Source organism: Hemitrygon akajei, chromosome 25, assembly GCF_048418815.1.
Source record: "Hemitrygon akajei chromosome 25, sHemAka1.3, whole genome shotgun sequence".
NCBI lineage: Eukaryota > Metazoa > Chordata > Chondrichthyes > Myliobatiformes > Dasyatidae > Hemitrygon > Hemitrygon akajei.
The window spans coordinates 22,528,875-22,554,505 of NC_133148.1; the positions used below are offsets into that span (position 1 = coordinate 22,528,875).

Genomic DNA, 25,631 nt, shown 5'->3' on the forward strand with positions numbered 1-25,631 from the left:
CCTTAATGTTTTTTTTTTGTTTCTTCAGATTCAGTTTATTGTCATTTAGAAACCACAAATACAATGCAGTTAAAAAATGAGACAACGTTCTCCGGAATGATATCACGAAAAAGCACAAACCAGACCACACAAGAAAAACCACATAACGTTTGGCAATCCCCAATCCAGAGTCCGGAGAGGCTGCTGCGTATCGATATCGCGCTACCGTCTTAGCACGTTCCCCGGAAAGGAACTCCAAACCCATCAGACAAAACAAGACTACCCAGACACACCAAGTTAGGAGACCAACACTACCACCCAACAAACCAAAAACCTACACAAAACCACATAGTTATAGTTAACATTTAGTTGCAACAGTGCAGACAATGCCATAATTGATAAAAGACTAACTGACAAAAAACACATCATTATAACATACAGTTCCAACAGTGCAAAGCAACACCATAATTTGATACAAGCAGACCATGGCACGGTAAAAGAAAGTCTCAAAGTCCCCGACAGCCCATCATCTCACGCAGACGGTAGAAGGAAGAAAAACTCTTCCTGCCATGAACCTCCAGCGCCGCAGCTTGCCGATACAGCACTCTGGGAGCCCCGACCACAGCCAACTCCGAGTCCGTCCGAAAACTTCGAGCCTCCGACACCGAGCACCATCTCTGCCGAGCGCTTCGGCCCCGGCCCCGGCCATTCTCTGTAATCTTTAGAAGATCCCAGGAGTTCAGCAGTTCCTGAGACACTCGTCAACAATCATTCCGCGGACAAAGCCACTCAGATCACATTTCCACTCTGTCCTGATGTCTGGCCCGAACCTCTTGCCCATGTCTGCCTGCTCTGCGGCACTGAGTTGCTGTCAGATGACTGGCTGATTAAAAACTTGCATTAATGGACAGGAATACCTAATAAAGTGGCCACTGAGTGTACGTAGTCGAATCACAAACAAGAGAAAGTCGGCAGACGCTGGAAATCAAAGTAACACATGCACAAAATGCTGGAGGAACTCAGCGGGCTAGGCAGCATCTCCGGAAAGAGTAAACAGTATAGGCCGAGACCCTTCATCAGGACTGGAAAAAGGATTAGAAGTCAGAGTAAGAGGCGGGGGGGGGGGGGGTGGGGAGCAGAGGAAGAGGTACAAGGTGGTAGGTGATGGGTAAAACCGGGAGAGGGGGGAGGGTTTGAAGTAAAGAGCTGGGAAGTCAATTGGTGAAAGAGATAAAGGGCTGGAATCTGATTGGAGAGGACAGAACGTAGTGATGTTGTGATGCAGATTGGAATCACCAAGGATGAAGCTCCCGGTTTTACCAGCTTTGTCTCTACCTGTACTCTATTTCTTCTCCCGTGGAGGTCGGAGTTCACCGAGGCCCAGACCCTCCTTCCCTGGAGGACACCAGTCAACCCGCCGTTTGTAGTTGGCCTGCCAGCTTCAGCGTCAATTTATTCTGATGCTGCGCACGCGATTTTCCAACTTTTATAACCTGCCTTTCCTCCCCTCTCTGCTCCCCGGTTTTGAATTCATTTCCGCAGGGTCTCAGCAACGAAAGGAGGTTCAAGCCACAGAGCACTTCAGGTTCGGCCAGAATCCCCGGGGTGTGAAGGTCGCCGTTCTTCAGACGTGGAAACAAAAAGCTCCCTTCCCAACACGGAGGAGCAGTTCACAGGTTCGGAGTGCGGGCGAGGCTTCAGCCAAGCACCAGGACTGTCGAGGCACCTGTTCAATCATACTGGAGATAAGCGGTGGGAATGCGGGGAGTGTGGGAAGGGGTTCCTCTGGCCGTCCCATCTGGAAATTCACCTCCGCAGCCACACTGGGGAAAGGCCGTTCACCTGCCCTGTGTGCGGGAAGGGATTCACGCAGACCTCAAATCTACAGGAGCACAGGAGGGTTCACACCAAGGAGAGGCCGTTCATCTGCTCCTACTGTGGGAAAGGATTCTCGCACTCGTCCATCCTGATGACCCACCAGCGGGTCCACACCGGCGAGAGGCCGTTCACCTGCTCCGAGTGCGGGAAGGGGTTCACCGATTCGTCCAACCTGCTGACGCACCAGCGGGTCCACTCCGGGGAGAGGCCGTTTGTTTGCACCCTGTGCGGGAAGCGCTTCACTCGGTCCGACAACCTGATGACGCACCAGCGGGTCCACACCGGGGAGAGGCCGTTCACCTGCCCCGAGTGCGGCAAGGAATTCTGCCGCTCGTTCAGCCTGGTGAGGCACCAGCGGGTTCACACCGGGGAGAGGCCGTACATCTGCTCCGAGTGCGGGAAGGGGTTCTCGCAGTCTTCCACCCTGATGAAGCACGAGCGAATTCACTCCGGTGAGAGGCCCTTTGCCTGCTCTCTGTGCGGGAAGCGATTCACTTGGTTGGACAAGCTAGTGGCGCACCAGCGAGTTCACGCTAGACAAAGACAGTCCCTTCAGGTTTGGGAAGGGATCCGCACAGTCATCAAGGAAGAAGACACTACAGCTGATTCATACTAAAGAGAAGCCGTTCACCTTCTCCGAGTGTGGAGTGGGATTCACTCAGTCAGCATATCTGTAGGCTCACAAGCGTATTTTGTTTTGTGTGAGCCTTGGACCTGGTGTTGAATCTGTTAATCTAGATATCTAACAGAAGATTTAATTGGACCTTTTATGGTTTTAATTGAAGATAATGGATGGAAGGCATCTTTTCCCTGCTCCTTTCTGAGGACCAGGACCAGGGAGCCAAGCCTGTCGAATGCAGACTGATGAAACATTCCCACACGGTACAAATCTGGAAGTTAATGATGTAGATTTTAAATGTACGATTTTGGAAATGGGAAAGAACAAAATATACCCCGGATGCTGATAATCTGAAATGGAAAGGCAAAGTACTGGAAATACTCAACCCATCAGACTATCTTGGGGAATTATCGAGTCTCCTGCCTGTCCTGAAGGAAGCAGCTGAGCATCTCCTGTTGGATATTCCAAGTTTGGTCACTTAGTCAGGTGCTGGAGAATTGAGTAACACAGGACATCGTTTCAGATTTATCTTCTGTATCCCCCTCTGCTCTGTGAGAGGAGCTCGCAACAGGTACAGGGCAGGAAACGTCGTTATGTGCTCACTTCCATCGGACGGTTGGGGCTTTGATACCGACTTCAGGGATGAGCCTAATTCTCTGGTGGAGTGACGGGAATCCACCGCAGTGTTTGACGTGATGCCTTGCACAGCAGTGAGCCCGATTATACCAAAGTGATGCAGGAATTAAAGACTTTGATGAAAGTGGAGAGACTGGAGAAGCAGACTTAATTGGTGATTGTTTTATCATTGTCAAATGTACTGAGATACAGTGACGAGCATCTACTTGCATGCCATCCAGACAAATCATTCCATGCGTAAGTAATTTTAAAAAAAGCAGATTATAGAATATAGTGTTACAGTTATAGCGAAAGTGCAGTTCAGGTAGACAAACGACAAAGTAGATCAAGAGTTCATCTTTATTGTATAAGAGGTCCATTCAAGACTCTTATAACAGCAGCATAGAAGTCGTTCTTGAGCCTGGTGGTACTCAAGCTTTTGTATCTTCTGCGCAGCGGGAGGAGAGAAAGATTGGGGTTGGAGAGGGGGTGTCCCTGATTATATGCCTGCTTGCCTGAGGAAACGAAAGATGCTGAGGAATTCTGACCAAGGGCTTAACTGTCTTGAAGAATGGCGATAATGTAGATTGGGAGAAGAGGTTCCATGAGCAGTAGGGCCCAAGAGCCAGAGGGCACGGAACGTACGTGGTTTGGAGCGGAAACAAAGTGGCACATGAAAAGGTGGGAAGCTTCCATCTTGCAAGGCTCTACCTTATTAGATTATGTCGAAGACATTACTTTCTAAACTTCGGAGTAATTGTAATTTTGGGACCCTTCCCTGATATTTGGACACACTTTTGATCCTGTTATGAAATGCCCTTGGTCCACAGCTGGTAAGCTGGAATAGGATGGTCAAAGGATAGAGAAACCGGTTGTAGAACCTGTGTCTGTTCTGGAAACCAGAGACCCACCTAATCAGTGGAATAAAAACTAGAAAGTGCTGGATGCACCCAGCAGGTCATTCAGCATCAGGTTAGGGAGAACCTGTTTGTGGAAATCCTGGAGAAAGGATAGTATTTGTTCAGTACTGAACACAGTACACAAATCCTGGAGAAAGGGCAGTATTGTGTTCAGTTCTGATCTTCCCATTATAGGAAGGACGTGGAGAGGGTTTTGCCAGGATGTTGACTGGATTAGAGGGCAGCATGGTAGCATAGCATTGCGATAACCCACTATACAGTGCGCCGGCTGTGAAGTTTGGAGAATCAATTCCTGCCGATTGTCTATAAGGACATTCACCCTGTGGCCGTGTAGGTTTCCTCCAGATGTTTGGTGTCCTCCCTCATTCCAAAGACATACAGTTAGAGTGAGTAAGTTGGCACGGGACATTTGTGCCGGAAGCGGGGCGACCCCTGTGGGTTGACCCCAACACAATCTCTGGCGCAAGTAGCTCATTTCACTGTATGTTTCAATGTGCACGTGACAAATAGAGCTCATCTTCGAACCTTTATGATGAGAGGCTCTACAAACTTGGGCTGTTTTTCTCTGGAGCAGGTGCAGAGAGACCTAACTGATGTTTATAAAATTGAGAGGCAGAGATCAACGGCTGGTGCCTCTCCCCCCCCCCCCCGGGTGAGATGTCTAATACTAGATGACATGCATTTAAAATGGGGGGGTGGGGGTAAGCGCGAAGGAGATGCCCAGGGCAAGCTTATATTTTAAACGCGGTGATGGCCAGGAACGTGCTGCCAGGGGGAGTTGGCACAGGCAGAAGTGATAGAGGCATTGAAGGGGCTCTCAGCCAAGCTCATGAATATTTAAAGGATTTGAAGTGCATTTATAATCAAAGTATGTATAAATTATAAAACCTTGAGGTTCGTCTGCTTACAGGCAGCCACAAAGGAAGAAACCTAAGGAACCTACTTTTTTAAAAAAACTAACACTCAATGTGCAGAGGGAAAAAGATGGCAAATCATGCAAACTATAAAAGCAAGCAACGTTATTCCGAGCCAAATTGAGTCGATGGGCCCGAATCCCTGAGCAACCGGAACAGGCCCATAGCCTCGGTCTCAGTTCATCGTAGAGCAGAGAGAAGAGGAATATGGTCCATGTGAAGGCAGAAGGGTTAGCTTAATTGGTTTCATGCACCACTGTTGGCCAAAGAGCCTGTTCCTACACTGTACTGTTCTGTGTTCAAAGGAGAGTACTGTTTTCAGGCAAGCTTGCTAAGAGCCTGTGCATTTACACTGTTTGTGCCCCAGCATTACCTTTGACATCCTGGGTTCCTTTAAATTGCAAATCAACACAGAGTTGGAGGAGGTAAAATCTGTAATGGGTATGAGCTTTACCTGGTCTGGCTGGGCTAGGGGAGTGCGGGATCGTGGTGTCATTCCCTGTCGGATAAAAGGGGAGTTAGATTATGTCAAAGAGGTTGCTCGCTAAACTTTGGCGTGATGATAATTGTGGTGCTCTTCTCAGTTTTGATTCTGTTGTGCAGTGCCCTTGGTCCACAGCTGGTAAGTGGGAAAAGGTCGTGTTAAACTTGGATCGACACAAGATTTGCTGGTAAAGGAGATTAAAGGATAGCACGGGAAGGAAGAGACCATAGATTTAGGAGCAAATTGGGCCATTTGGCCCATCGAGTCTAGTCCATCATTCCATCAAGGCTGGTTTATTACCCCTCACAATGCTATTCTCCTGTAACACTTGACTCCCTGACTAATCAAGAACCTCTGCTTTAAATATACCCAGTGATCTGACCTCCACAGCCATCTGTGGCAATGAATTCCACAGATTCACCAACCTCTAGCTAAACAAACTCCTCCTCATCTCTGTTCTACATAGATGCCTATCCATTCTGAGGCTGTGCCCTCGATAGGAAACACCCTCCCCACATCCCCTCTATCACGTCATTTCTATATTCAACAGGTTTCAATGAGATCCTCCCTCATTCTTCTAAACTCCGAGTACAGGCCCAGAGTAATCAAACGCTCCTCATGTGTTAACCCTCTCAATCCTGGAATCGTTCTTGTGAACCTCCTCTGGACCCTCTTCAATGCCAGCACTGTAACAGTGACACTCTGACAGCTCGGGGCGTTCCGGAGTTCGGAGTTCTGTAAGGCGTCTCCGCACGTCCTTCCCGTGGGTGTGCAGGGGATCTCCCGGGTGCTTCGCTTTCCTCCCACGGTCCAAAGCCGTGCCCGGTGGGTTAATTGGTCATTATAATCGTCATGTGGTTAGGTTGGGGTTAATCGGGGCTGGGGCAGTGTGGTTCGAAGGGCCAGAAGTGATTACTCTGCACTGTGTCCCTAAATCAGATCAAAGAAGATAAGGGGCCCAAAGGGGCTCACAATACTCCAGATACAGTGTGAACAATGCCCTATAAAGTCTCAGTTACATCCGTGTATTCGAGTCCTCTTGAAACGAAAGCTAACATTGCGTTTGCTTTCCTTGCTGCTGACTCTATCGGCACGTTAACCTTTAGGGAATCCTGCACACGGACCCCCAAGTCCCTTTGTGCCTGTGATTTTTTAAATGTTCTACCCCATTTAGAAAACTGCCTGTGCCTTTATTCCTTCTACCGAAGTGCGTGACCCTACACTTCCCAACACTGTCTTCCATCTGCCGTTTCTTTGACCTTTCTTCTGACCTGTCCGAAGATTCCCTGCTTCCTCAGCACTCCCTGCCCCTCCACCCATCTTCGTATTGTCCACACACTTGGCCACAGAGTCATCATTTCAGATCATTGACATGTAACGTGAAAATGAAGCGGCCCCGACACCGATCTCTGAGGGACTCCACCAGTCACCAGCAGCCAATCAGAAAAGGCTCCCTTTATTCCCATTCTTTGCCTCCTGGCAGTCAGTCCTGCTTCACATTCCCATTCGGGTATGTCCATACATGGCCTCCTCTACTGCCATGATGAGGCCAAACTCAGGTTGGAGGAGCAACACCTCATATACCGTCTGGGTAGTCTCCAGCCCCTTGGTATGAACATCGAATTCTCCAACTTCCAGTAATTCCCTCCCTCTCCCTTCCCCCATCCCAGTTTCACTCTGCCTCCTCCTCCAGCTGCCTATCACCTCCCTCATGATTCTGCCTTCTTCTACTACTCAGTGCTTTCCCCTTAGATTCCTTCTTCACCTTTCCTGCCTATCCCCTCCCCCACCCCTTGACCTTTCCCCTTACTGGTTTTTCACCTGACACCCACCAGCCTTCTCCTTCCCACCCTCCCCCCACCTTCTTTATAGGGCCCCTGCCGCCTCCCTCTTCAGTCCCGACGAAGGGTCTCGGCCCGAAACGTTGACTGCTCGTTTCCACGGATGCTGCCCGACCTGCTGAGTTCCTCCAGCGTGTTGTACGAGTCAGCCAGACTTCTATCCCTAGTACTGTCTCACCTGTGATACCATGGGCTGTTATCTTGTTCAGCAGCCTGATATACGGCACCTTGTCAAGAGGCTTCTGAAAATTCAAGTAAACCACATCCACTGACTCTCCTTTGTCTATCCTCTGTTATTTCCTCAAAGAACTCCTTTTAAGGAAACCATGCTGATTTTAGCCTCCAAGTAACCTGAAACCTTATCCTTATTAATGGACTCCAAAATTGTCCCAACCACTGAGCCTCAGGCTAACTGGCCTATCAGTTCCTTTCTTCTGCCTTGACGAGTGGAACGACATTTGCAATATTCCAGCCCTCGGGAACCATTCCAGAATCTACTGATTCTTGAGAGATCATTAATGCTTCCACAGTCTCTTCGGGTACCTCCTTCAGAACCCTGTTCGAGGTGACCTGGCTACCTTCAGACCTTTCAGCTTCCCAAGCACCTTCTCCATAGTCACAGCAATGACACTCACTCCTGCCCTCCTGACACTCTCACATTTCTGCTGGTGTTTTCCACAGTGAGGAACCCCCCCCCCCCCTCTGTTGTTCGGGGTCAACCGCGGTATTACATCTTAGGGCTGCCTTAGGGACTCTGGCTCCGATTTCCCCTCTGGGTTTACTCCCGGAATCTTCCCCGTAGCGGGTATTGCCACAAGGCAGCGGAGGTTTGAGATCAGAGTTTCCCTTCTCCTAGAGGAGCTGCCAGTCATGCTCGAAGCCCCCATCTGCTTGAAGCAACTGGTTTTCAGGCACCAGTAATCTGCCTTTGACCCTCCTGTCAGTTCGCCAGGCTTGGTAGCTAAGCTACACATGAAGGCCAGGAGCTACACTCGGTTGTAAGAGGTTATTTGGGATGCACAACATTGGGAACATTTGATTGGTAGTGAAAGCTTATCCCCACTACCACCCCTGGCTATGACAGTGTTAAGGAACTGTCCACAATGAATACTGATGTAGAATACCTAGCAAGTTCAAATGCCAGTTCTTTGCCCCTCATTACTACCTATCCAGAGCCGGCTGGTGGCGTAGTGGCATCAGCGCTGGACTTCGGAACGAAGGCTCCCGAGTTCAAATCCAGCCGGCTCCCTTGCCCGTATTCCATCTGTGCTGGGTTGGGTGTCGAGCTAGCAACTCTGCCTCGTAAAAACAAGAAAGCCTGCTTAAAAAACAGCGTCCTGATGACTCCACTCGTTAAGGGCTCTCTTCTTCTTCTTCCTATCCAGCATAATTTTCCAGTGGTCCAATACCCAACTTTGCCTTACTTTTACTCTTCATGTATTTGATAAAATAAACTTTCAGTATCTGGCTAGCTTACCTTCCATGTTTCATCTTTTCTCCCCTTATGACTTTTTTTAGTTGCCTTCTGTTGAAAGTTTCCCAATCCTCGTAACTCCCTACTAATTCCTGCCATATTACATGCCCTCTCTTTTGCTTTTATGTTGCCTTTGACTTGATTGTCAGCCATGGTTGCTCCATCCTCTGTTTAGAATACTACTTCATCTTTGGGATATGTCTATCCTGTGTAATTCTGAACTGCCCCCACGTCATCCCTGTTAGCGTCTCCTGCCAATCAACTTCCTTTACTCCACTGTTATACTGACACATATGACTGTATCTTCTCCCTCTCAAACCACAGGATGAATTCGGTCACATTATGATCACTGTCTCCTAAGGGTTCCCTTACCTTAAGCTCCCTAATTAAACCTGATTCATTTCACAACACCCAAACCAGAATTATATTTCCCTTACTGGGCTCAACCACAAGCTGCTCCAAAAAGCCATCTTGTAGGCATTCTATAAACTCTCTCTCGCTTGCAGATCCAGCAGCAATCTGATTTATTCAATCTACTTGCATATTGAAATCCCCTATAGTATCGTAACATTAAGATCCTAATGATATAAGAGATAGATGTGCAGGCGGGGGGCAGTCTAATGCACTTTCAGGGCAATGCACACACTACGGAGAGGAATAAACAGTTGACGCTTCAGGCCTGATGAAGGGTCTTGGCCTGAAACAACAACTGTTATTCCCCTGTGCTGCCTGACCAGCTGAGTTCCTCTAGAATTTTGTGTGTGTTGTTCTGGATTTCCAACATCTGCAGAACCCCTTGTGTTTGCATCTAATGCACTTTGCCTGAGAAGGAACTTAGGGATGTCTGAAGGGCCCCACACGCATCAAAGCAGTCATCTTGCTAAATCAATTAAATGTATTTGGCACTGAATTTTTTTTTTTGAATTAGTAAATAGAGGATACTTTTAATAAGAAGACTATCTCGCATGTCAGTTTGATTGCAAATACTTCACCAGATCTTTAATTGCTGCTCATTGTAATGTCAGGAAATCAGTAAAAGTGAGAAAGTGGAAGTAAATTGTGTATTTTTCTGTTAGGTGACATGTCTGTCAGTTTAAACAGTCTTTTAACAAGTGGTGAATCCCACGAGCCTAAAGAAGGAATTGATTATACTTGCTGATTCATAACGCTTGAAATAAAATTTGCTTGACATCACACTGATTGCGTGGCTGTGATTTTCCATTCCACTATTGTACATGTAGAACTATGAAGTAACTCCCTCATGACGAAGGAACATTTCTCACTGATGGTCAAGGGCAGAGTTTAATAACTTTAATTTCAGAAATAAACTTCATTCATGATATAAGACCAGGCACAGGAGCAGAACTAGGCCATTCGGCCCATTGAGTCTGCTCTACCATTCATCATGGCTGACATGGCCCTCACTTCCACTTCTCCCCATAACCATTGACACCCTTACCAATGAAAAACTCATCAAGCCCCGCTTTAGAGATCCCCAGTGACTTGGCCTCCATGGCTGTCTGTGGCAATGAATTCCACAGATTCACCACCTTCTAAGCTCAGGGGTTCCCAACCATGGAGCCTTACCATTAACCAAGGGGTCCATGGACTCCAGGTTGGGACCCCTGCTCTAGCTGAAGAAATTTCTCGTCTCTGTTCTAAAGGGATAGCCTTGTATCTGGGGCTAGGCCCTCTGGCTCTGGACTCCACCACTGTGGGAAACATCCACTCTATCTCGGCCTTTCAATGTTAGATACGTTTCAATGAGATTCTTCCCCCACCCACATTCTTCTGTTCCAGCAAGTACAGGCCCAGAGCTATCACATTGTCCTCAAGCAATAACCCTTTCAATCATGGAATCACTCTCGTGGGCCTCCTCTGGACTCTCTGCAATGCCAGCACATCTTTTCTTGGATATAGGGCTCAGAACTGCTCAAAAATTCTCCATGTGCAAGGTGACCAATGCCTTTTGAAGCCTGGATATAAAAATTCTAATGTAAATATGCACAAAAAGAAAAGCAATACAAAACTGTAGCAGTCTTCATTCCGTGCAGTAGTAACACTTTTTAAATGAGAGCACCATTGCCACTTGTGGCCCCCGGGAGTGGGACACCTATTCCATATTTGGTGGCTTCCTTATGCGACTCAGTCCCTCCGTGTCTGGTGACGGACGGAGCCCTGGTCTGTGCCCCTTCCCCACGGAACTTTACTGCGTCAGTAAACGCGTGCTCCTCCAGCCTGGAATGTACCAACTGCAGCGTTCCTCAACGGGCATCTCATTGTGCTGGGAGGCTAACAAGTCCTGAGCAGGCCAAAGGGCAGAGTTTCACCGAGTAGACAATTATCCAGGAAACCTTAACATAACAGCATAAAATATAGGAGCAGAATTTGGCCATTTGGTCCATCAAAACTGCTTTGTCATTCAATCATGACTGATTTTATTTCTACCCCATTCTCCCCTTTTACCTTTATCCCCCCCCCCCAATGATTTAATCTCTGCCTTAAATGCCCACAATGACTTAGCCCCCGGAATCCTCTGTTGCAATGAGTTCCACAGATTCACCAGGTTCTGGCTGAAGAAATTCTGCCTCACCTCCGTTCTTCTTGTAAAGTTGACTGGCAGTTGGCAGACCAACAGAAGGTGCGTTACCGCCACCCACTGAGTTGGCGCGTGGAGCCAAGGTAGGACGTGTACCCACTAAATTGCACCCCCCCTCCAGGAAAAATGATGTCAAGAAGTCTAATGCTCTTTAGAAAGTTAAATACACAATTACATACACTGTGATGGCCTAACTTCCCATGTTGAACCGTGACAGCCGCATGGAATTCAATTTAGCAATTACCTGTTTCCTTTGCACTTCATGGGAACTGCATTCAAGCACTATATGCTGCACCATTTCTTAATAAGTTCACTCCCCACAAATGCCCGTACCAATAGCTCAATAGTTCCATTTAATATCAAAAATGCATACAATATACAACCTGAAATCATTGCTCTTTGCAGACAGCCACGAAAACAGAAGAGTGACAGTAAAAACGTTAGAACCTGAAGCCCCCCCCCCCACACACATACACACAAGCAGCATTAAGCAGGGACTCTCTCCACCCCCACTTCAGCAAAAAATGCAACAGCACACTCCACCCACTAAGCAAGCAAAGCCTCCATGAAAGACTGCGATCTGCGGTACAAGAACTCATCGTTCACTCGACAATCTGATCCCCCTCCCCCCCGCATCTCTTATCTAAGAGCTGTCCCTTTTCCCAGTGAGGGGACACATAACGAAACAGCTTGCTGAGTTATGATGATAAAGTCTGTCGTGCCACTTATTTTTCTGGTTCCCTCTGATAATCAGCGATGAACTCCTCCCCACCACAAGGGAGCACGACTCACCAAGTACAGAGCCTCCGGCGTCCGACCCGCTGCTCCTGATGTTTTTTCTCCCGCAACACCTCAGTCGGCGGCGCTGGCGTAGAATCAGCTCATCCACGGGGCCGCGGAACCCCGAAGGCGCGCCCCTCTTCTAGGTCACGTCCTCGGGATTTTGCAAAGCGGATGGTCGTGAGCCCCCGGGAGCAGCTCCCGCCACCGCAAAGAACCGAAGTCCTGAGTTGTATCGCTAGGTCAGGGTGTTCAACAGAACCCCACCCACCCCGGAAAGAAATAAAGACATCCAAGGTGGAAATTAAGCTCTTTCCGCAGATGAGCTCGAAGGAGTTGCCGTTGAGTGCCATTGTAGCTCTGCCTCCACTACGAGTTACTCAACCTAGTATGTCCAATAGTGTCAACGTGTAAGTATAACTTCTTCCCTCCTTTCATACCCACATCCAGCTGAGCTCTCACCACCTCTGCATTTTATATAAATGCCTTCCTTTCTTGTCCTTATCCCAGCACCATTGCCATTGTTATAAAATCAACTTTTTAGTTATGGCTTTCCCCTCCCCCTTATGCAAAGGCACCCCTGCATTTACATCCTTGATTTTAGGTGATTGCTTGGCAAGAATATCTGCCGCCTCGTTTCCTTCAACCCCAACGGGGCCAGGGACCCATATGAAATGTATCCACAGGTCTAGACCCTGCAGCCTCAAAGGATGTTGTCCAGTCTCAAGAAGAACGTAGCCTACAATTTGAAATGTCTTTTTTTTTTAATAGATGTCAAACCAAGAATGAATGAACACAGAAATACATAATCGGGGTGTACTACTTCAACACGTTGCGAGGCTAGAATGAGAACAACCATTTCGATTGTAAATACTGATCATCCTTTCTTAACAGTCACCTGAATCTTGGGAACATAAACAGAAACGCCTGAACGACCTGTCGCGGGATCTTTTGAACCGTCTGTGTGGAGCTGTAAGAATCCATAATATCTGCCTTGCATACATCGCTGAGCTTCCTGTGCCACTGAGAAACAACCTGCCCTCAACTCGAAGGCCCAGATCAACCCCAGGCATGGGGAAATGCCACGGAGAAGTGACAGAAAGGGGCACGCTGCGACCGTGTTCCACGTTAAACAACCCATTCATTTCCCACAAGTGAAAATCTTATGAACGCAGTGCTCCCAACGCTCTACTAACGTTGCCAATATTGGATGACCAGCTTTATGTCCTCTTTCATTGACCCAGTAAACCGTTGCTGTCACCTGCAGGTGTAAAGGTACTTCACCCATTTCTACCAGTAATGCCGAAGCTGGCGCTGATTTAACAGCACAACGACATAATCTCAATGCTTGAGCTTGAACTTTATCTAAGGGCTTTAAAACCACTGGTGAGGCTGACCCATAAACAACACGCCCACAATCAAAGACAGATCTGACAAAAGCAGTATACTATTTGTTCAAGTGACCTATTTACACACCAATCACACCCGACTAAGCCCCTGAGCATATTAAGGGCTCTTTACACTTTAATCACGTGCACCTTCCATGTGAGCCTTGTATCTGTCCGTATATAAACTTCACCACTGGTCCTCGTTTAATAGTTTTACTATATAACTTGAGATCAATTGTTGGAGTAATATTCCTTTTGGAAAAACAAATAACTTGGGTCTTTGCAGCAGAAAATTTCAACCAACTCCAGTGTCCCCATTCCTCTACTTCATGAGTAGCTGCCTGCATTTCACTAACTATATAATTTATATTGCTGCCTGTCTTCCACGCTGCACCATCATCAGCATATAATGATTTGGAAATGTCTGAGCCACATTTAAGAAAATATCATTCATCATAATATTTGAAAGAAGGGGAGATGTTACATGTAATCTCCTGTGCAGTTCCATCTTTCTGTCTCGTACTCCTTTGAGAATGTTGTTCCCACCCTAACTTGCATCCTCCTATCACATAAAAAAATCTGGAATCCAACGAGCATTCTACCATCTATTCCCATCTTTTCCCGTTTAAACAGCAACCCTTGTGTCCATAACATATCATAAGCTTTCTCTACATCGAAGAAAAAGCCAGTGAGTGAGTGGGCCAGTGAAGGAGTGGAGATTTGAGGCTTTGACTCGAGAGGCTTTGACAAGAAGAGGCTGACGACGAGCTTCACTCCAAGTGAGGTAAGGCCGGGTAAGATCCTTTCAAAGGAGAAAGTTTGAAAAGTTGAGGCAAGTATTGGGGAGGTCATGGCAGCTGAGATCGGCCCCATGGTTTGTTCATCCTGCAGCATGTGGGAAATCAGGGATACTTCCAGTGTCCCTGACGATTATGTGTGCAGGAAGTGTGTCCAACTGCAGCTTCTGGCAGACCGCATTGAGCGTCTGGAGCTGCGATTGGATTCATACTGGAGCATCCGCGATGCTGAGAAAGTCGTGAATAGCACGAGAAAGGGAAGGGATGGCCACTAGACAGCATAGCAGTAGGCAGTAGTGCAGGAGTCTCCTGAGGTCATCTCCCTCCTAAACAGATGTACTGTATTGGATACTGTTGGGGGAGATGTCTCATCAGAGGAAGGCAGCAGCAGCCAAGTTCATTGCACCATGGGTGGCTCTGCGGCACAGGAGGGAAGGAAAAGGAGTGGGAGAGCTATAGTGATAGGGGATTTGATTGTAAGGGGAATAGATAGGCATTTCAGCGGCCACAAACGAGACTCCAGGATGATATGTTGCCTCCCTGGTGCAAGGGTCAAGGATGTCTCTGAGCGGCTGCAGGACATTCTGGAATGGGAGGGTGAACAGCCAGTGGTCGTGGTGCACATAGGTACCAACGATATAGGTAAAAAACGGGATGAGGTCCTACAAGGTGAATTTAGGGAGTTAGGAGATAAACTATAAAGTAGGACCACAAAGGTAATAATCTCTGGATTACTATCAGTGCCACGTGCTAGTCAGAGTAGAAATAGGAGGATATTTCAGATGAATATGTGGCTTGAAAAATGGTGCAAGGGGGAGGGATTCAAATTTCTGGGGCATTGGAACCAGTTCTGGGGGAGGTGGAACCGGTATAAACAGGACGGTCTGCACCTGGGCTGGACTGGAACCAATGTTCTAGGGGGAGTGTTTACTACTGCTGTTCAGGAGGCTTTGAACTAACGTGGCAGGGGGGTGGGAACAAGTGCAGAGAGACAGAGGGGTGTAAAATGAGGGTAGAAGCAAAAAGTAGTAAGGTGAAAAGTAAAAGTGGCAGGCAGGCAAATCCAGGGCAAAAAGCAAAAAGAGCCACTTTTCAACATAATTGTATAAGTGCTAAGAGTGTTGTAAAAACAAGCCTGAAGGCTTTGTGTGTCAATACGAGGAGCATTCGTAACAAGGTGGATGAATTGAATGTGCAGATAGTTATTAATGAATAGGATATAGTTGGGATCACAGAGACATGGCTCCAGGGTGACCAAGGATGGGAGCTCAACATCCAGGGACATTCAATATTCAGGAGGGATAGACAGGACAGAAAAGGAGATGAGGTAGCATTGCTGGTTAGAGAGGAGATTAACACAATAGGAAGGAAGTACATTAGCCTGGAGGATGTGGAATCGATATGGGCAGAGCTGCATAACACTAAGGGGCAGAAAACGCTGGTGGCAGTTGTGTACAGGCCACCTAACAGTAGTAGTGAGGTTGGGGATGGCATTAAACAGGAAATTAGAAATGTGTGCAATAAAGGAACTGTAGTTATAATGGGTGATTTCAATCTACATATAGATTGGGTGAACCAAATTGGTAAGGGTGCTGAGGAAGAGGATTTCTTGGAATGTATGCAGGATGGTTTTCTGAACTAACATGTCAAGGAACCAACTAGAGAGCAGGCCATTCTAGATTGGGTATTGAGCAATGAGGAAGGGTTAGTTAGCAATTTTGTTGTGCAAGGCCTCTTGGGTAAGAGTGACCACAATATGGTGGAATCCGATGAAGAGTGACATAGTTCATTAAGAAACAAAGGTTCTGAACTTAAAGAAGGGTAACTTTGAAGGTATGAGACGTGAATTAGTTAAGATAGACTGGCAAATGATACTTAAAGGGTTGACGGTGGATATGCAATGGCAAGCATTTAAAGATCGCATGGATGAACTACAACAATTCAACAATTGTTCATCCCAGTTTCGCAAGAGAATAAACCAGGGAAGGTAGTGCACCCATGGCTGACAAGGGAAATTAGGGATAGTATCAAGTCCAAAGAAAAAATATATAAATTAGCAAAAAAAAGCAGCACACCTGAGGACTGGGAGAAATTCAGAGACCAGCAGAGGAGGACAAAGGGCTTAATTAGGAAAGGGAAAAAAGATTATGAGAGAAAGCTGGCAAGGAACATAAAAACTGACTGTAAAAGCTTTTATAGATACGTGAAAAGAAAAAGATTGATCAAGACAAATGTAGGTCCTTTACTGTCAGAAACAGGTGAATTGATCATAGGGAACAAAGACATGGCAGACCAATTGAATAACTACTTTGGTTCTGTCTTCACTAAGGAGGACATAAATCATTTTCCGGAAATAGGAAGGGACTGAGGGTCTAGTGAGATGGAGGATCTGAGGGAAATACATGTTAGTAGGGAAGTGGTGTTAGTTAAATTGAAGGGATTAAAGGCAGATAAATCCCCAGGGCCAGATGGTCTGCATCCCAGAGTGCTTAAGGAAGTAGCCCAAGAAATAGTGGATGCATTAGTGATAATTTTTCAAAACTCCTTAGATTCTGGATTAGTTCCTGAGGATTGGAGGGTGGCTAATGTAACCCCACTTTTTAAAAAAGGAGGGAGAGAGAAACCGGGGAATTATAGACCGGTTAGTCTGACATCGGTGGTGGGGAAAATGCTAGAGTTGGTTATCAAAGATGTGATAACAGCACATTTGGAAAGAGGTGAAATCATCGGACAAAGTCAGCATGGATTTGTGAAAGGAAAATCATGTCTGACGAATCTTATAGAATTTTTTGAAGATGTAACTAGTAGAGTGGATAGGGGAGAGCCAGTGGATGTGGTATATTTAGATTTTCAAAAGGCTTTTGACAAGGTCTCACACAGGAGATTAGTGTGCAAACTTAAAGCACACGGTATTGGGGTATGGTATTGATGTGGATCGAGAATTGGTTGGCAGACAGGAAGCAAAGAGTGGGAGTAAACGGGACCTTTTCAGAATGGCAGGCAGTGACTAGTGGGGTACCGCAAGGCTCAGGGCTGGGACCCCAGTTGTTTACAATATATATTAATGATTTAGACGAGGGAATTAATTGCAGCATCTCCATGTTTGCGGATGACACGAAGCTGGGTGGCGGTGTTAGCTGTGAGGAGGATGCTAAGAGGATGCAGGGTGACTTGGATAGGTTAGGTGAGTGGGCAAGTTCATGGCAGATGCAATTTAATGTGGATAAATGTGGGGTTATCCACTTTGTTTGCAAGAACAGGAAAACAGATTATTATCTGAACGGTGGCCGATTAGGAAAAGGGGAGATGCAACGAGACCTGGGTGTCATTGTACACCAGTCATTGAAGGTGGGCATGCAGGTACAGCAGATGGTGAAAAAGGCAAATGGTATGTTGGCATTCATAGCAAAAGGATTTGAGTACAGGAGCAGGGAGGTTCTACTGCAGTTGTACAAGGCCTTCGTGAGACTGCACCTAGAATATTGTGTGCAGTTTTGGTCCCCTAATCTGAGGAAAGACATTCTTGCCATAGAGGGAGTACAGAGAAGGTTCACCAGATTGATTCCTGGGATGGCAGGACTTTCATATGAAGGAAGACTGGATCGACTAGGCTAATACTCACTGGAATTTAGAAGATTGAGGGGGGATCTTATTGAAACGTATAAAATTCTAAAGGGATTGGACAGGCTAGATGCAGGAAGATTGTTTCTGATGTTGGGGAAGTCCAGAATGAGGGGTCACAGTTTAAGGATAAAGGGGAAGCTTTTTAGGACCGAGATGAGGAAAAACTTCTTCACACAGAGAGTGGTGCATCTGTGGAATTCTCTGCCACAGGAAACAGTCGAGGCCAGTTCATTGGCTATATTTAAGAGGAAGTTAGATATGGCCCTTGTGGTAAAGGGATCAGGGGGTATGGAGAGAAAGCAGGTACAGGGTTCTGAGTTGGATGATCAGCCATGATCATACTGAATGGCAGTGCAGGCTCGAGGGGCCGAATGGCCTACTCCTGCACCTATTTTCTATGTTTCTAAAACTGCTACCACTGATTCTTTATTAACTTGGGCCTCACGACTATCAAGTTCCAAACTTAACACCGAGTCCATGGTTGTTTCCCCCCTTTACAAAATCCACATCGGTATACAGCTAACTTTTCCACTACTGTCCTCAAAATAAGAAAGCCTTACTATAACCATTCATTCCATTATCTTGTAGTTGGTGAAACAGATGCATAACTGGAAGGATTCGATTGATCCTTGCCAGGTATAAGAGCTACTAATTTCCAGGATGCGGGAAGTTACCCTTCAACCCACATTGCACTGAAGAATTGCAAGACCAACGTAAGTTTCAAATCTGATAACCATGCAAACATATTAGAACAAATACCATCTTTCCCTGTTGAGACTGACCGACACTATTAGGTGCTGACAATGTAAAACGACACCCAAGCAGGAACTGGAACGTTTTCCCCACCATACAGAGAAAATGCATCAACTTTTCTAACCTGTCCCCCCTCCCCCCCACACACATATTCTGTACCCACTCCAAACTTCCCCTACCTGAATCTCTTTCTCTATGCTACACAGAACCTTCTCCAATACACTTCTCTTTGCCCCCTTCACTACTTTTCTGGCAATGGTTTGAGCTGTTTTACATTGTATGAATGACGAATTGGAGTAACGATGCCTAACTTTGCTAAAAGTTTTATTCCACTCCCTCAGAGCTCTTCCCTCATCCCAGTTATAACGGAACGTTAGAGGCTGTACCCTCAAATCTTGTCCCTTCTACCAAGGCTCAGATTTATCAGATCAGATTAATATTTATTTATCACATGAATGTGGAAAAATACATTCAGATGCGCCATTTGCGTTAACAGCCAGCCCACCCAACAACGTGCTGGGTGTCAGCCCTGCAATTCCAGCGCCAATTTAGCATGCTGCAACGCTCCATAGAATACAACGAAGCATTGTCTCTGCGTCTGCTCTATCCAGGCCTTTCAGCCGCTAAGTTGTGCGGAAACCCGTTTACTCACAGCCTATCATCATTTAAATAAAATGGTCAACGAATCCCAGGGAACGTCATCGTTGTGTATTTAATATTCCTGTAATATTGTAAATATATCATCTGATTAAGCCTCAGTTCAGTACATAGACAAGTAACTTGTGGAGCAGTCAGGAGCAGGTTGGTGCAGAGATGAGTAAACCTGGTGGAGCAGGAAGCTGAACTGGCCCGTTGGTTGCCTGAGCCCTGACATCATCATCCTTCCTCTTCCTTTTAACGGTGGTTGGCAGTCCAACTTAAAGGTGTAGTACCACCAACGGGACTGGAGTGTGGAGTAGAGAGTTGGAAAATAAAACCCTGACTAGTTTTTTATCAAACGAAAATTAAATGACCCCAAAAAGCCCCATCGATTGTAAATAATGAAAGACAATATTATGAATTAAATTAAAGCCACTTCCATAGTAAAGTTTTAAAATGAAAACTATCAACTCCCAAAGATGGTAGCAAAGCCTACGTTAGATTTCTTCCAACCTCATATGTTTCATGTTGTAAGTCAAGTCAAGTCACTTTTATTGTCATTTCGACCATAACTGCTGGTACAGTACACAGTAAAAATGAGACGATGTTTTTCAGGACCATGGTGTTGCACGACACAGTACAAAAACTAGACTGAACTACATAAAAAACAACATAGAGAAAGCTACACTAGACTACAGACCTACACAGGACTGCATAAAGTGCACAAAAACAGTGCAAGCATTACAATAAATAATAAACAGTCCAGGCTCTGGGTATTGAGGAGTCTGATAGCTTGGGGGAAGAAACTGTTACATAGTCTGGTCGTGAGAGCCCGAATGCTTCGGAGCCTTTTCCCAGACGGCAGGAGGGAGAAGATATTGTATGAGGGGTGCATGGGGTCCTTCATAATGATGACAAAACCTACACACCACAGAGTGATGTTTTCGAACGAGATGTAAGGAATAATTAAGCGTAGTATGCCCAATTCTAAGTTGAGTCAACATAATTCCTTCCCTTCTTGTCTTACCCCTTCTCCCATCGATCCAACAGTTTTATATATACTGTAAAGGTTTCAATAGGTTCATTTACTATCAGAGAAATGTATACAATATACATCCAGAAATTCTTTTTCTTCACAGACATCCACGAAAACAGAGAAGTACCCCAAAGAATGAATGACAGTTAAAACCCCAAAGCCCTCTCAACTCCCCCTCCCACATACAAGTAGTAGCAAGACAACGACCCCCACCCCCACCAGCAAAAAAGCATTAGCACCTTCTACCGAGTACTCAAGCGTGCAGAAAAGCATCAATAAAGACACAGATTTGCAGTACCCCAAACACAGCACGTTCCCCCAGTAATTCGACATACCACAGGCTCTCTCTCTCCCTAATGAGGGAAAAAGAGATGCCCCCGATTCACAGTGAGATTTATGATGTGGAAAGTCTGTTGCATCGCTTTTTACGAGCTCTGTGCGCAGAGAGTCGGTGCCAAAAAATGTGCAGCTCTCTGGACTCACAACCCCTGGTAGCTAACCCGCTACTCCCGATGTTCCGTGTTCTCCCACGACACTTCAGTCAGGGGCACCAGCACATCCCCAGAGCCACGAAAATGCGGAACTCTGAAAGCGTGCCTGTCTTCCAGGTGGTGTCCTTGGGATATCTGAAAGCTGTCTCCCCTTATGCTTACTATCCCCAAAGTCTTGCCATAATCCCCTACTTTTTAGCCCCACCGATCCCTAAGCTTCTGATTTGCTTAGTTGGAAGGTCTATATCCACAGATTAACTTTTTAACGGCTTTTTTGGCCAAACAATTACCTGCTCATTCCTCTCACCACGTGCACGGACCCACAAGAAGAGACATGGAGACCAATACTTTGAATATGAAATAAAGTTTGAAGAGCTTCCAGCAGTAAATCTGACCTGCTGCTAGAATGACCTGTTTTAAGACTAGTCAAAACCAAAAAAAAGAATCCGAACAAATTACAACTTTGCAAGGACAAATTTCCTCCACCCACTGTAAGCCCAAAGTGGTGGCAACCGATTCTGCTGTATATAGCGATAAATAGTTAGTAAGATGTTTCTTTATTGTTGCTAGTAACTCAGGCAGAAAAACCAACATTCCCAGTTCAGTTAGTAACATACTGATGAACCAACAGTCTCTCAGGCATATCAGGATCCTTGGCATTCATTAAACCATTGATGCACCATCAATAACTCACGCTGAGACTTAGGAAGTGAGATATCGGCTTTTATTGACTGGAAGAATAAACAGCACTACATCCTGGGGAAAATGAGGGAGAGCAGCAGCCCACAGTCGCCTTTATACAGGGGTCTGTGGGAGGAGCCACAGGAGCAGTCAGACAGGTATGTCTAGTTCACCACAACCATGCAACCTGAAATCAACTAAAAGTCATTGGAAAAAAACCAAAGTGTAGTAACCAAGAAAGCTACAGTGGGATATATTGCATAGTCCAGCAAACCCATATCCCTAGCTTGATAAGAACAAAGCCAGCCAAAACTGGAAAAAAAACCACTCTTCTTGTGATGTTCCCAACCCGAGTAAACCTGGTGGAGCAGGAAGTCAACCGGCCCCAGCACACTTAACAGGGTGACCATTCCTCTGCCCCCTCAGATTAATCCTGTATGTTAACATCAACTTCAATCTCCACAATTGTAAGGGTAATTGTCCAATTTCAACCAGTAGATCCAAAACCGATCACCTTACTGCAGCACAACACATCCGAACATTTTAAAGTTGAAGATGAAGCCAATCCATAAGCCACGCAGACAGAATCAAGCACAGATCTAATTAAACAAATATAAAGGGTCAACAAAAATTTTCATGTAGCACCCCAAGAACACTATTACATCCCTATTTGATCGATACAGAAAAGCTGTAGGCAACACTTTATGTGTATTTTGGTCCCAGGAGATTAGGGATCCTGGGAGACTTAGTGGAAGATCAGGAAAAAAGATTCCGACTAGGGGACTCCTCAATGCCTCATTTGACAGTGGCCGGAAAACCCACTAGCGAAACCTAAAGATATCCGGACGATGATAAAACGATTGGTGAAAGAAACTAAGGCTGTTTGTACTAAAACTCTACCGGTACTGGGACAAGAAGTGCCAATAGAATTCTTTACTGAAAAGGAGGGGAGGATTATGTTAAAGTCCGAGAGCTGGGAAACAACTTTGAAAAGTAACAGCCACCAGCAGAAGATCCTCTATTTCCCCCTAGAGCCTCAGCGCGGGTACCAGGGAACCTATGGGCCCAACATAACAATCATGTGGGAAAGGCCCAAACAGCCCCGGAGCATAAAATTACTCTAAAAAAAGAACGTGCCACTGCCCTGTATTAAACCGTACCGTATGGCTACTGAAGTAATTGACTCATTTTTGCAGCAAGGGCTGCTGGTGAAGACACAAAGCCCTATATTACCTATTCCAAAACCAGGCCAGAGAAAAGAGTGCTGGTTTGTGCAGGACCTGAGAACCATTAATAAGTTAGCCATCCCAATTGCTCCGCTGGTGCCGGACTGCGGACACCAACATTATACCTAAATCTATACCTGCAGAAGCTAGTACCTTTACTGTGGTCAATTTGTGGGCATTTTTAGAACCACAGAACATTACAGCACAGAAACAGGCCTTTTGGCCCTTCTTGGCTGTGCCGAGCCAATTTTCTGCCTAGTCCCACTGACCTGCACCTGGCCCATATCCCTCCGTACACCTCTCATCCATGTACCTGTCCAAGTTTTTCTTAAATGCTAAAAGTGAGCCCATATTTACCACTTCGTCTTGCAGCTCATTCCACATTCCCACCACTCTCTGTGTGAAGAAGCTCCCCCTAATGTTCCCTTTAAACTTTTCCCCCTTCACCCTTAACCCATGTCCCCTGGTTTTTTTCTCCCCTAGCCTCAGTGGAAAAAGCCTGTTTGCATTCACTCTATCTATACCCATCATAATTTTATACACCTCTATCAAATCATCCCTCATTCTTCTACGCTCCAGGAAATAAAGTCCTAACCTATTCAACCTTTCTCTGTAACTCAGTTTCTCGAGTCCTGGCAACATCCTTGTAAACCTTCTCTGCACTCTTTCAACCTTATTAATATCCTTCCTGTAATTTGGTGACCAAAACTGCACACAATACTCCAAATTCAGCCTCACCAATGCCTTATAAAACCTCACCATAACATTCCAACTCTTATACGCAATACTTTGATTTATAAAGGCCAATGTACCAAAAGCTCTCTTTACGACCCTATCTACCTGTGACGCCACTTTTAGGGAATTTTGTATCTGTGCTCCCAGATCCTTCTGTTCTGCTGCACTCCTCAGTGCCCTACCATTTACCTTGTATGTCTACCTTGGTTTTTCCTTCCAAAGTGCAATACCTCACACTTGTCTGTATTAAACTCCGTCTGCCATTTTTCAGCCCATTTTTCCAGCTGGTCCAAATCCCTCTGCAAGCTTTGAAAACCTTCCTCACTGTCCACTACACCTCCAATCTTTGTATCATCAGCAAATTTGCCGATCCAATGTACCGCATTATCATCCAGATCATTGATATAGATGACAAGTAACAATGGACCCAGCTCTGATCTCTGTGACACACCACTAGTCACAGGCCTCCACTCAGAGTAGCAATCCTCCACTACCACTCTCTGACTTCTCCCATTGAGCCAATGTCTAATCCAATTTACTACCTCACCATGTATATCTAGTGACTGAATCTTCCTAATTAACCTCCCATGCGAGACCTTGTCAAAGGCCTTACTGAAGTCCATGTAGACAACATCCACTGCCTTCCCTTCATCCACTTTCCTGGTAACTTCCTCGAAAAACTAATAGATTGGTTAAACATGACCTACCACGCACAAAGCCGTGTTGACTCTCCCTAATAAGTCCCTGTCTATCCAAATACTTGTATATCCTATCTCTTAGTACTCCTTCCAATCATTTACCTACTCCCAACATCAAATTTACCAGCCTATAATTTCCCGGATTACTTTTAGAACCTTTTTTAAACAACGGGACTACATGAGCTATCCTCCAATCCTCCGGCACCTCACCCATAGATACCGACATTTTAAATATATCTGCCAGGGCCCCTGCAATTTCAATACTAGTCTCCTTCAAGGTCCGAGGGAATACCCTGTCAGGTCCTGGGGATTTATCTACTCTGATTTGCCTCAAGATAGGAAGCACCTCCTCCTCTTCAATCTGTATAGGTTCCATGACCTCGCTACTTGTTTGCCTTATTTCCATTGACTCCATGCCAGTTTCCTTAGTAAATACAGACACAAAAAACCCATTTAAGATCTCCCCCATTTCTTTTGGTTCCATACATAGCCGACCACTCTGATCTTCAAGAGGACCAATTTTACCCCTTACTATCCCTTTGCTCTTAATATACCTGTAGAAGCTCTTTGGATTATCCTTCACCTTGATTGCCAAAGCTACCTCATGTCTTCTTTTAGCCCTCCTGATTTCTTTCTTGTTTTTTTTTGCACTTGTTATACTCCCCAAGCATTATATTTCCTCCCTGTTGCCTATACGTCATACATCTCTCTCTTCTTCTTTATCAGAGTTCCAACATCCCTTGAGAACCAAGGTTCCTTATTCTTACTCATTTTGCCTTTAACCCTGACAGGAACATACAAACTCTGCACTCTCAAAATTTCTCCTTTGAAGGCCTCCCACTTACCAATCACATCCTTGCCAGAGAACAACCTGTCCCAATCCACTGGATTATGATCACTGGAACCAACACACACTTCCATCACCTGTCCTAACTCGTTTCCTAATAGGAGATCTAATATTGCATCCTCTCCAGTTGGTACCTCTGCTTTAGAAAACTTTCCTGAACACTCCATACCTTTGCATAAGGATAGCCAGAGTATATAGTGGATAAGGCATCTGTCTAGTGATCTGAAGGTCACTGATTCGAGCCTCAGCTGAGGCAGTGTGTTGTGTGCTTGAGCCAGGTGACGACACCGGTGCCAAGCTGCTTGGGTCCTAGTGCCCTTCCCTTGGACAACATCGGTGGCGTGGAGAGGGGAAGGCTTGCAGCTTGGGCAACCGCTGGTCTCCCATACAACCCTGCCCAGGCCCTGGAAACCTTCCAAGGTGCAAATCCACGGTCTCACGAGACTATCTTATTTAAGCCAGAATATATTTGTCTTTACTTATAAGAACCAGCAATATACGTGGACACGTCGGCCCCAGGTTTATACCGAAAGCCCCGCAGTTTACGCTGCAGCAGTTAAAAATGATTTGGCCTAATTCCAGCTGTCCAAACACCCCGCGCTGATTCAGTGTG

The 25,631-nt window shown here is 46.0% G+C and overlaps 2 protein-coding genes across 3 annotated transcripts in view; both read left to right on the forward strand.

Moving 5' to 3' along the window:
* Window positions 1-9,920, forward strand: part of LOC140716431 (uncharacterized) — a 41,026-nt gene extending 31,106 nt beyond the window's left edge. For both annotated transcript variants that reach the window (XM_073029163.1, XM_073029164.1), the window contains one exon: window positions 1,522-9,920. In XM_073029163.1, the coding sequence (XP_072885264.1) occupies window positions 1,522-2,473 (952 nt within the window). In that variant the 3' untranslated portion in view covers window positions 2,474-9,920. The remainder of the gene's footprint in view (window positions 1-1,521) is intronic.
* Window positions 9,921-12,073: 2,153 nt separating this feature from the next.
* The window catches only part of LOC140716432 (uncharacterized), a 42,263-nt gene continuing 28,705 nt past the window's right edge, over window positions 12,074-25,631 (forward strand). The window contains exons 1-3 of the mRNA XM_073029166.1: window positions 12,074-12,513; window positions 12,875-14,275; window positions 18,501-18,625. The gene's annotated coding sequence lies outside the window, so the exon portion shown is untranslated. The remainder of the gene's footprint in view (window positions 12,514-12,874; window positions 14,276-18,500; window positions 18,626-25,631) is intronic.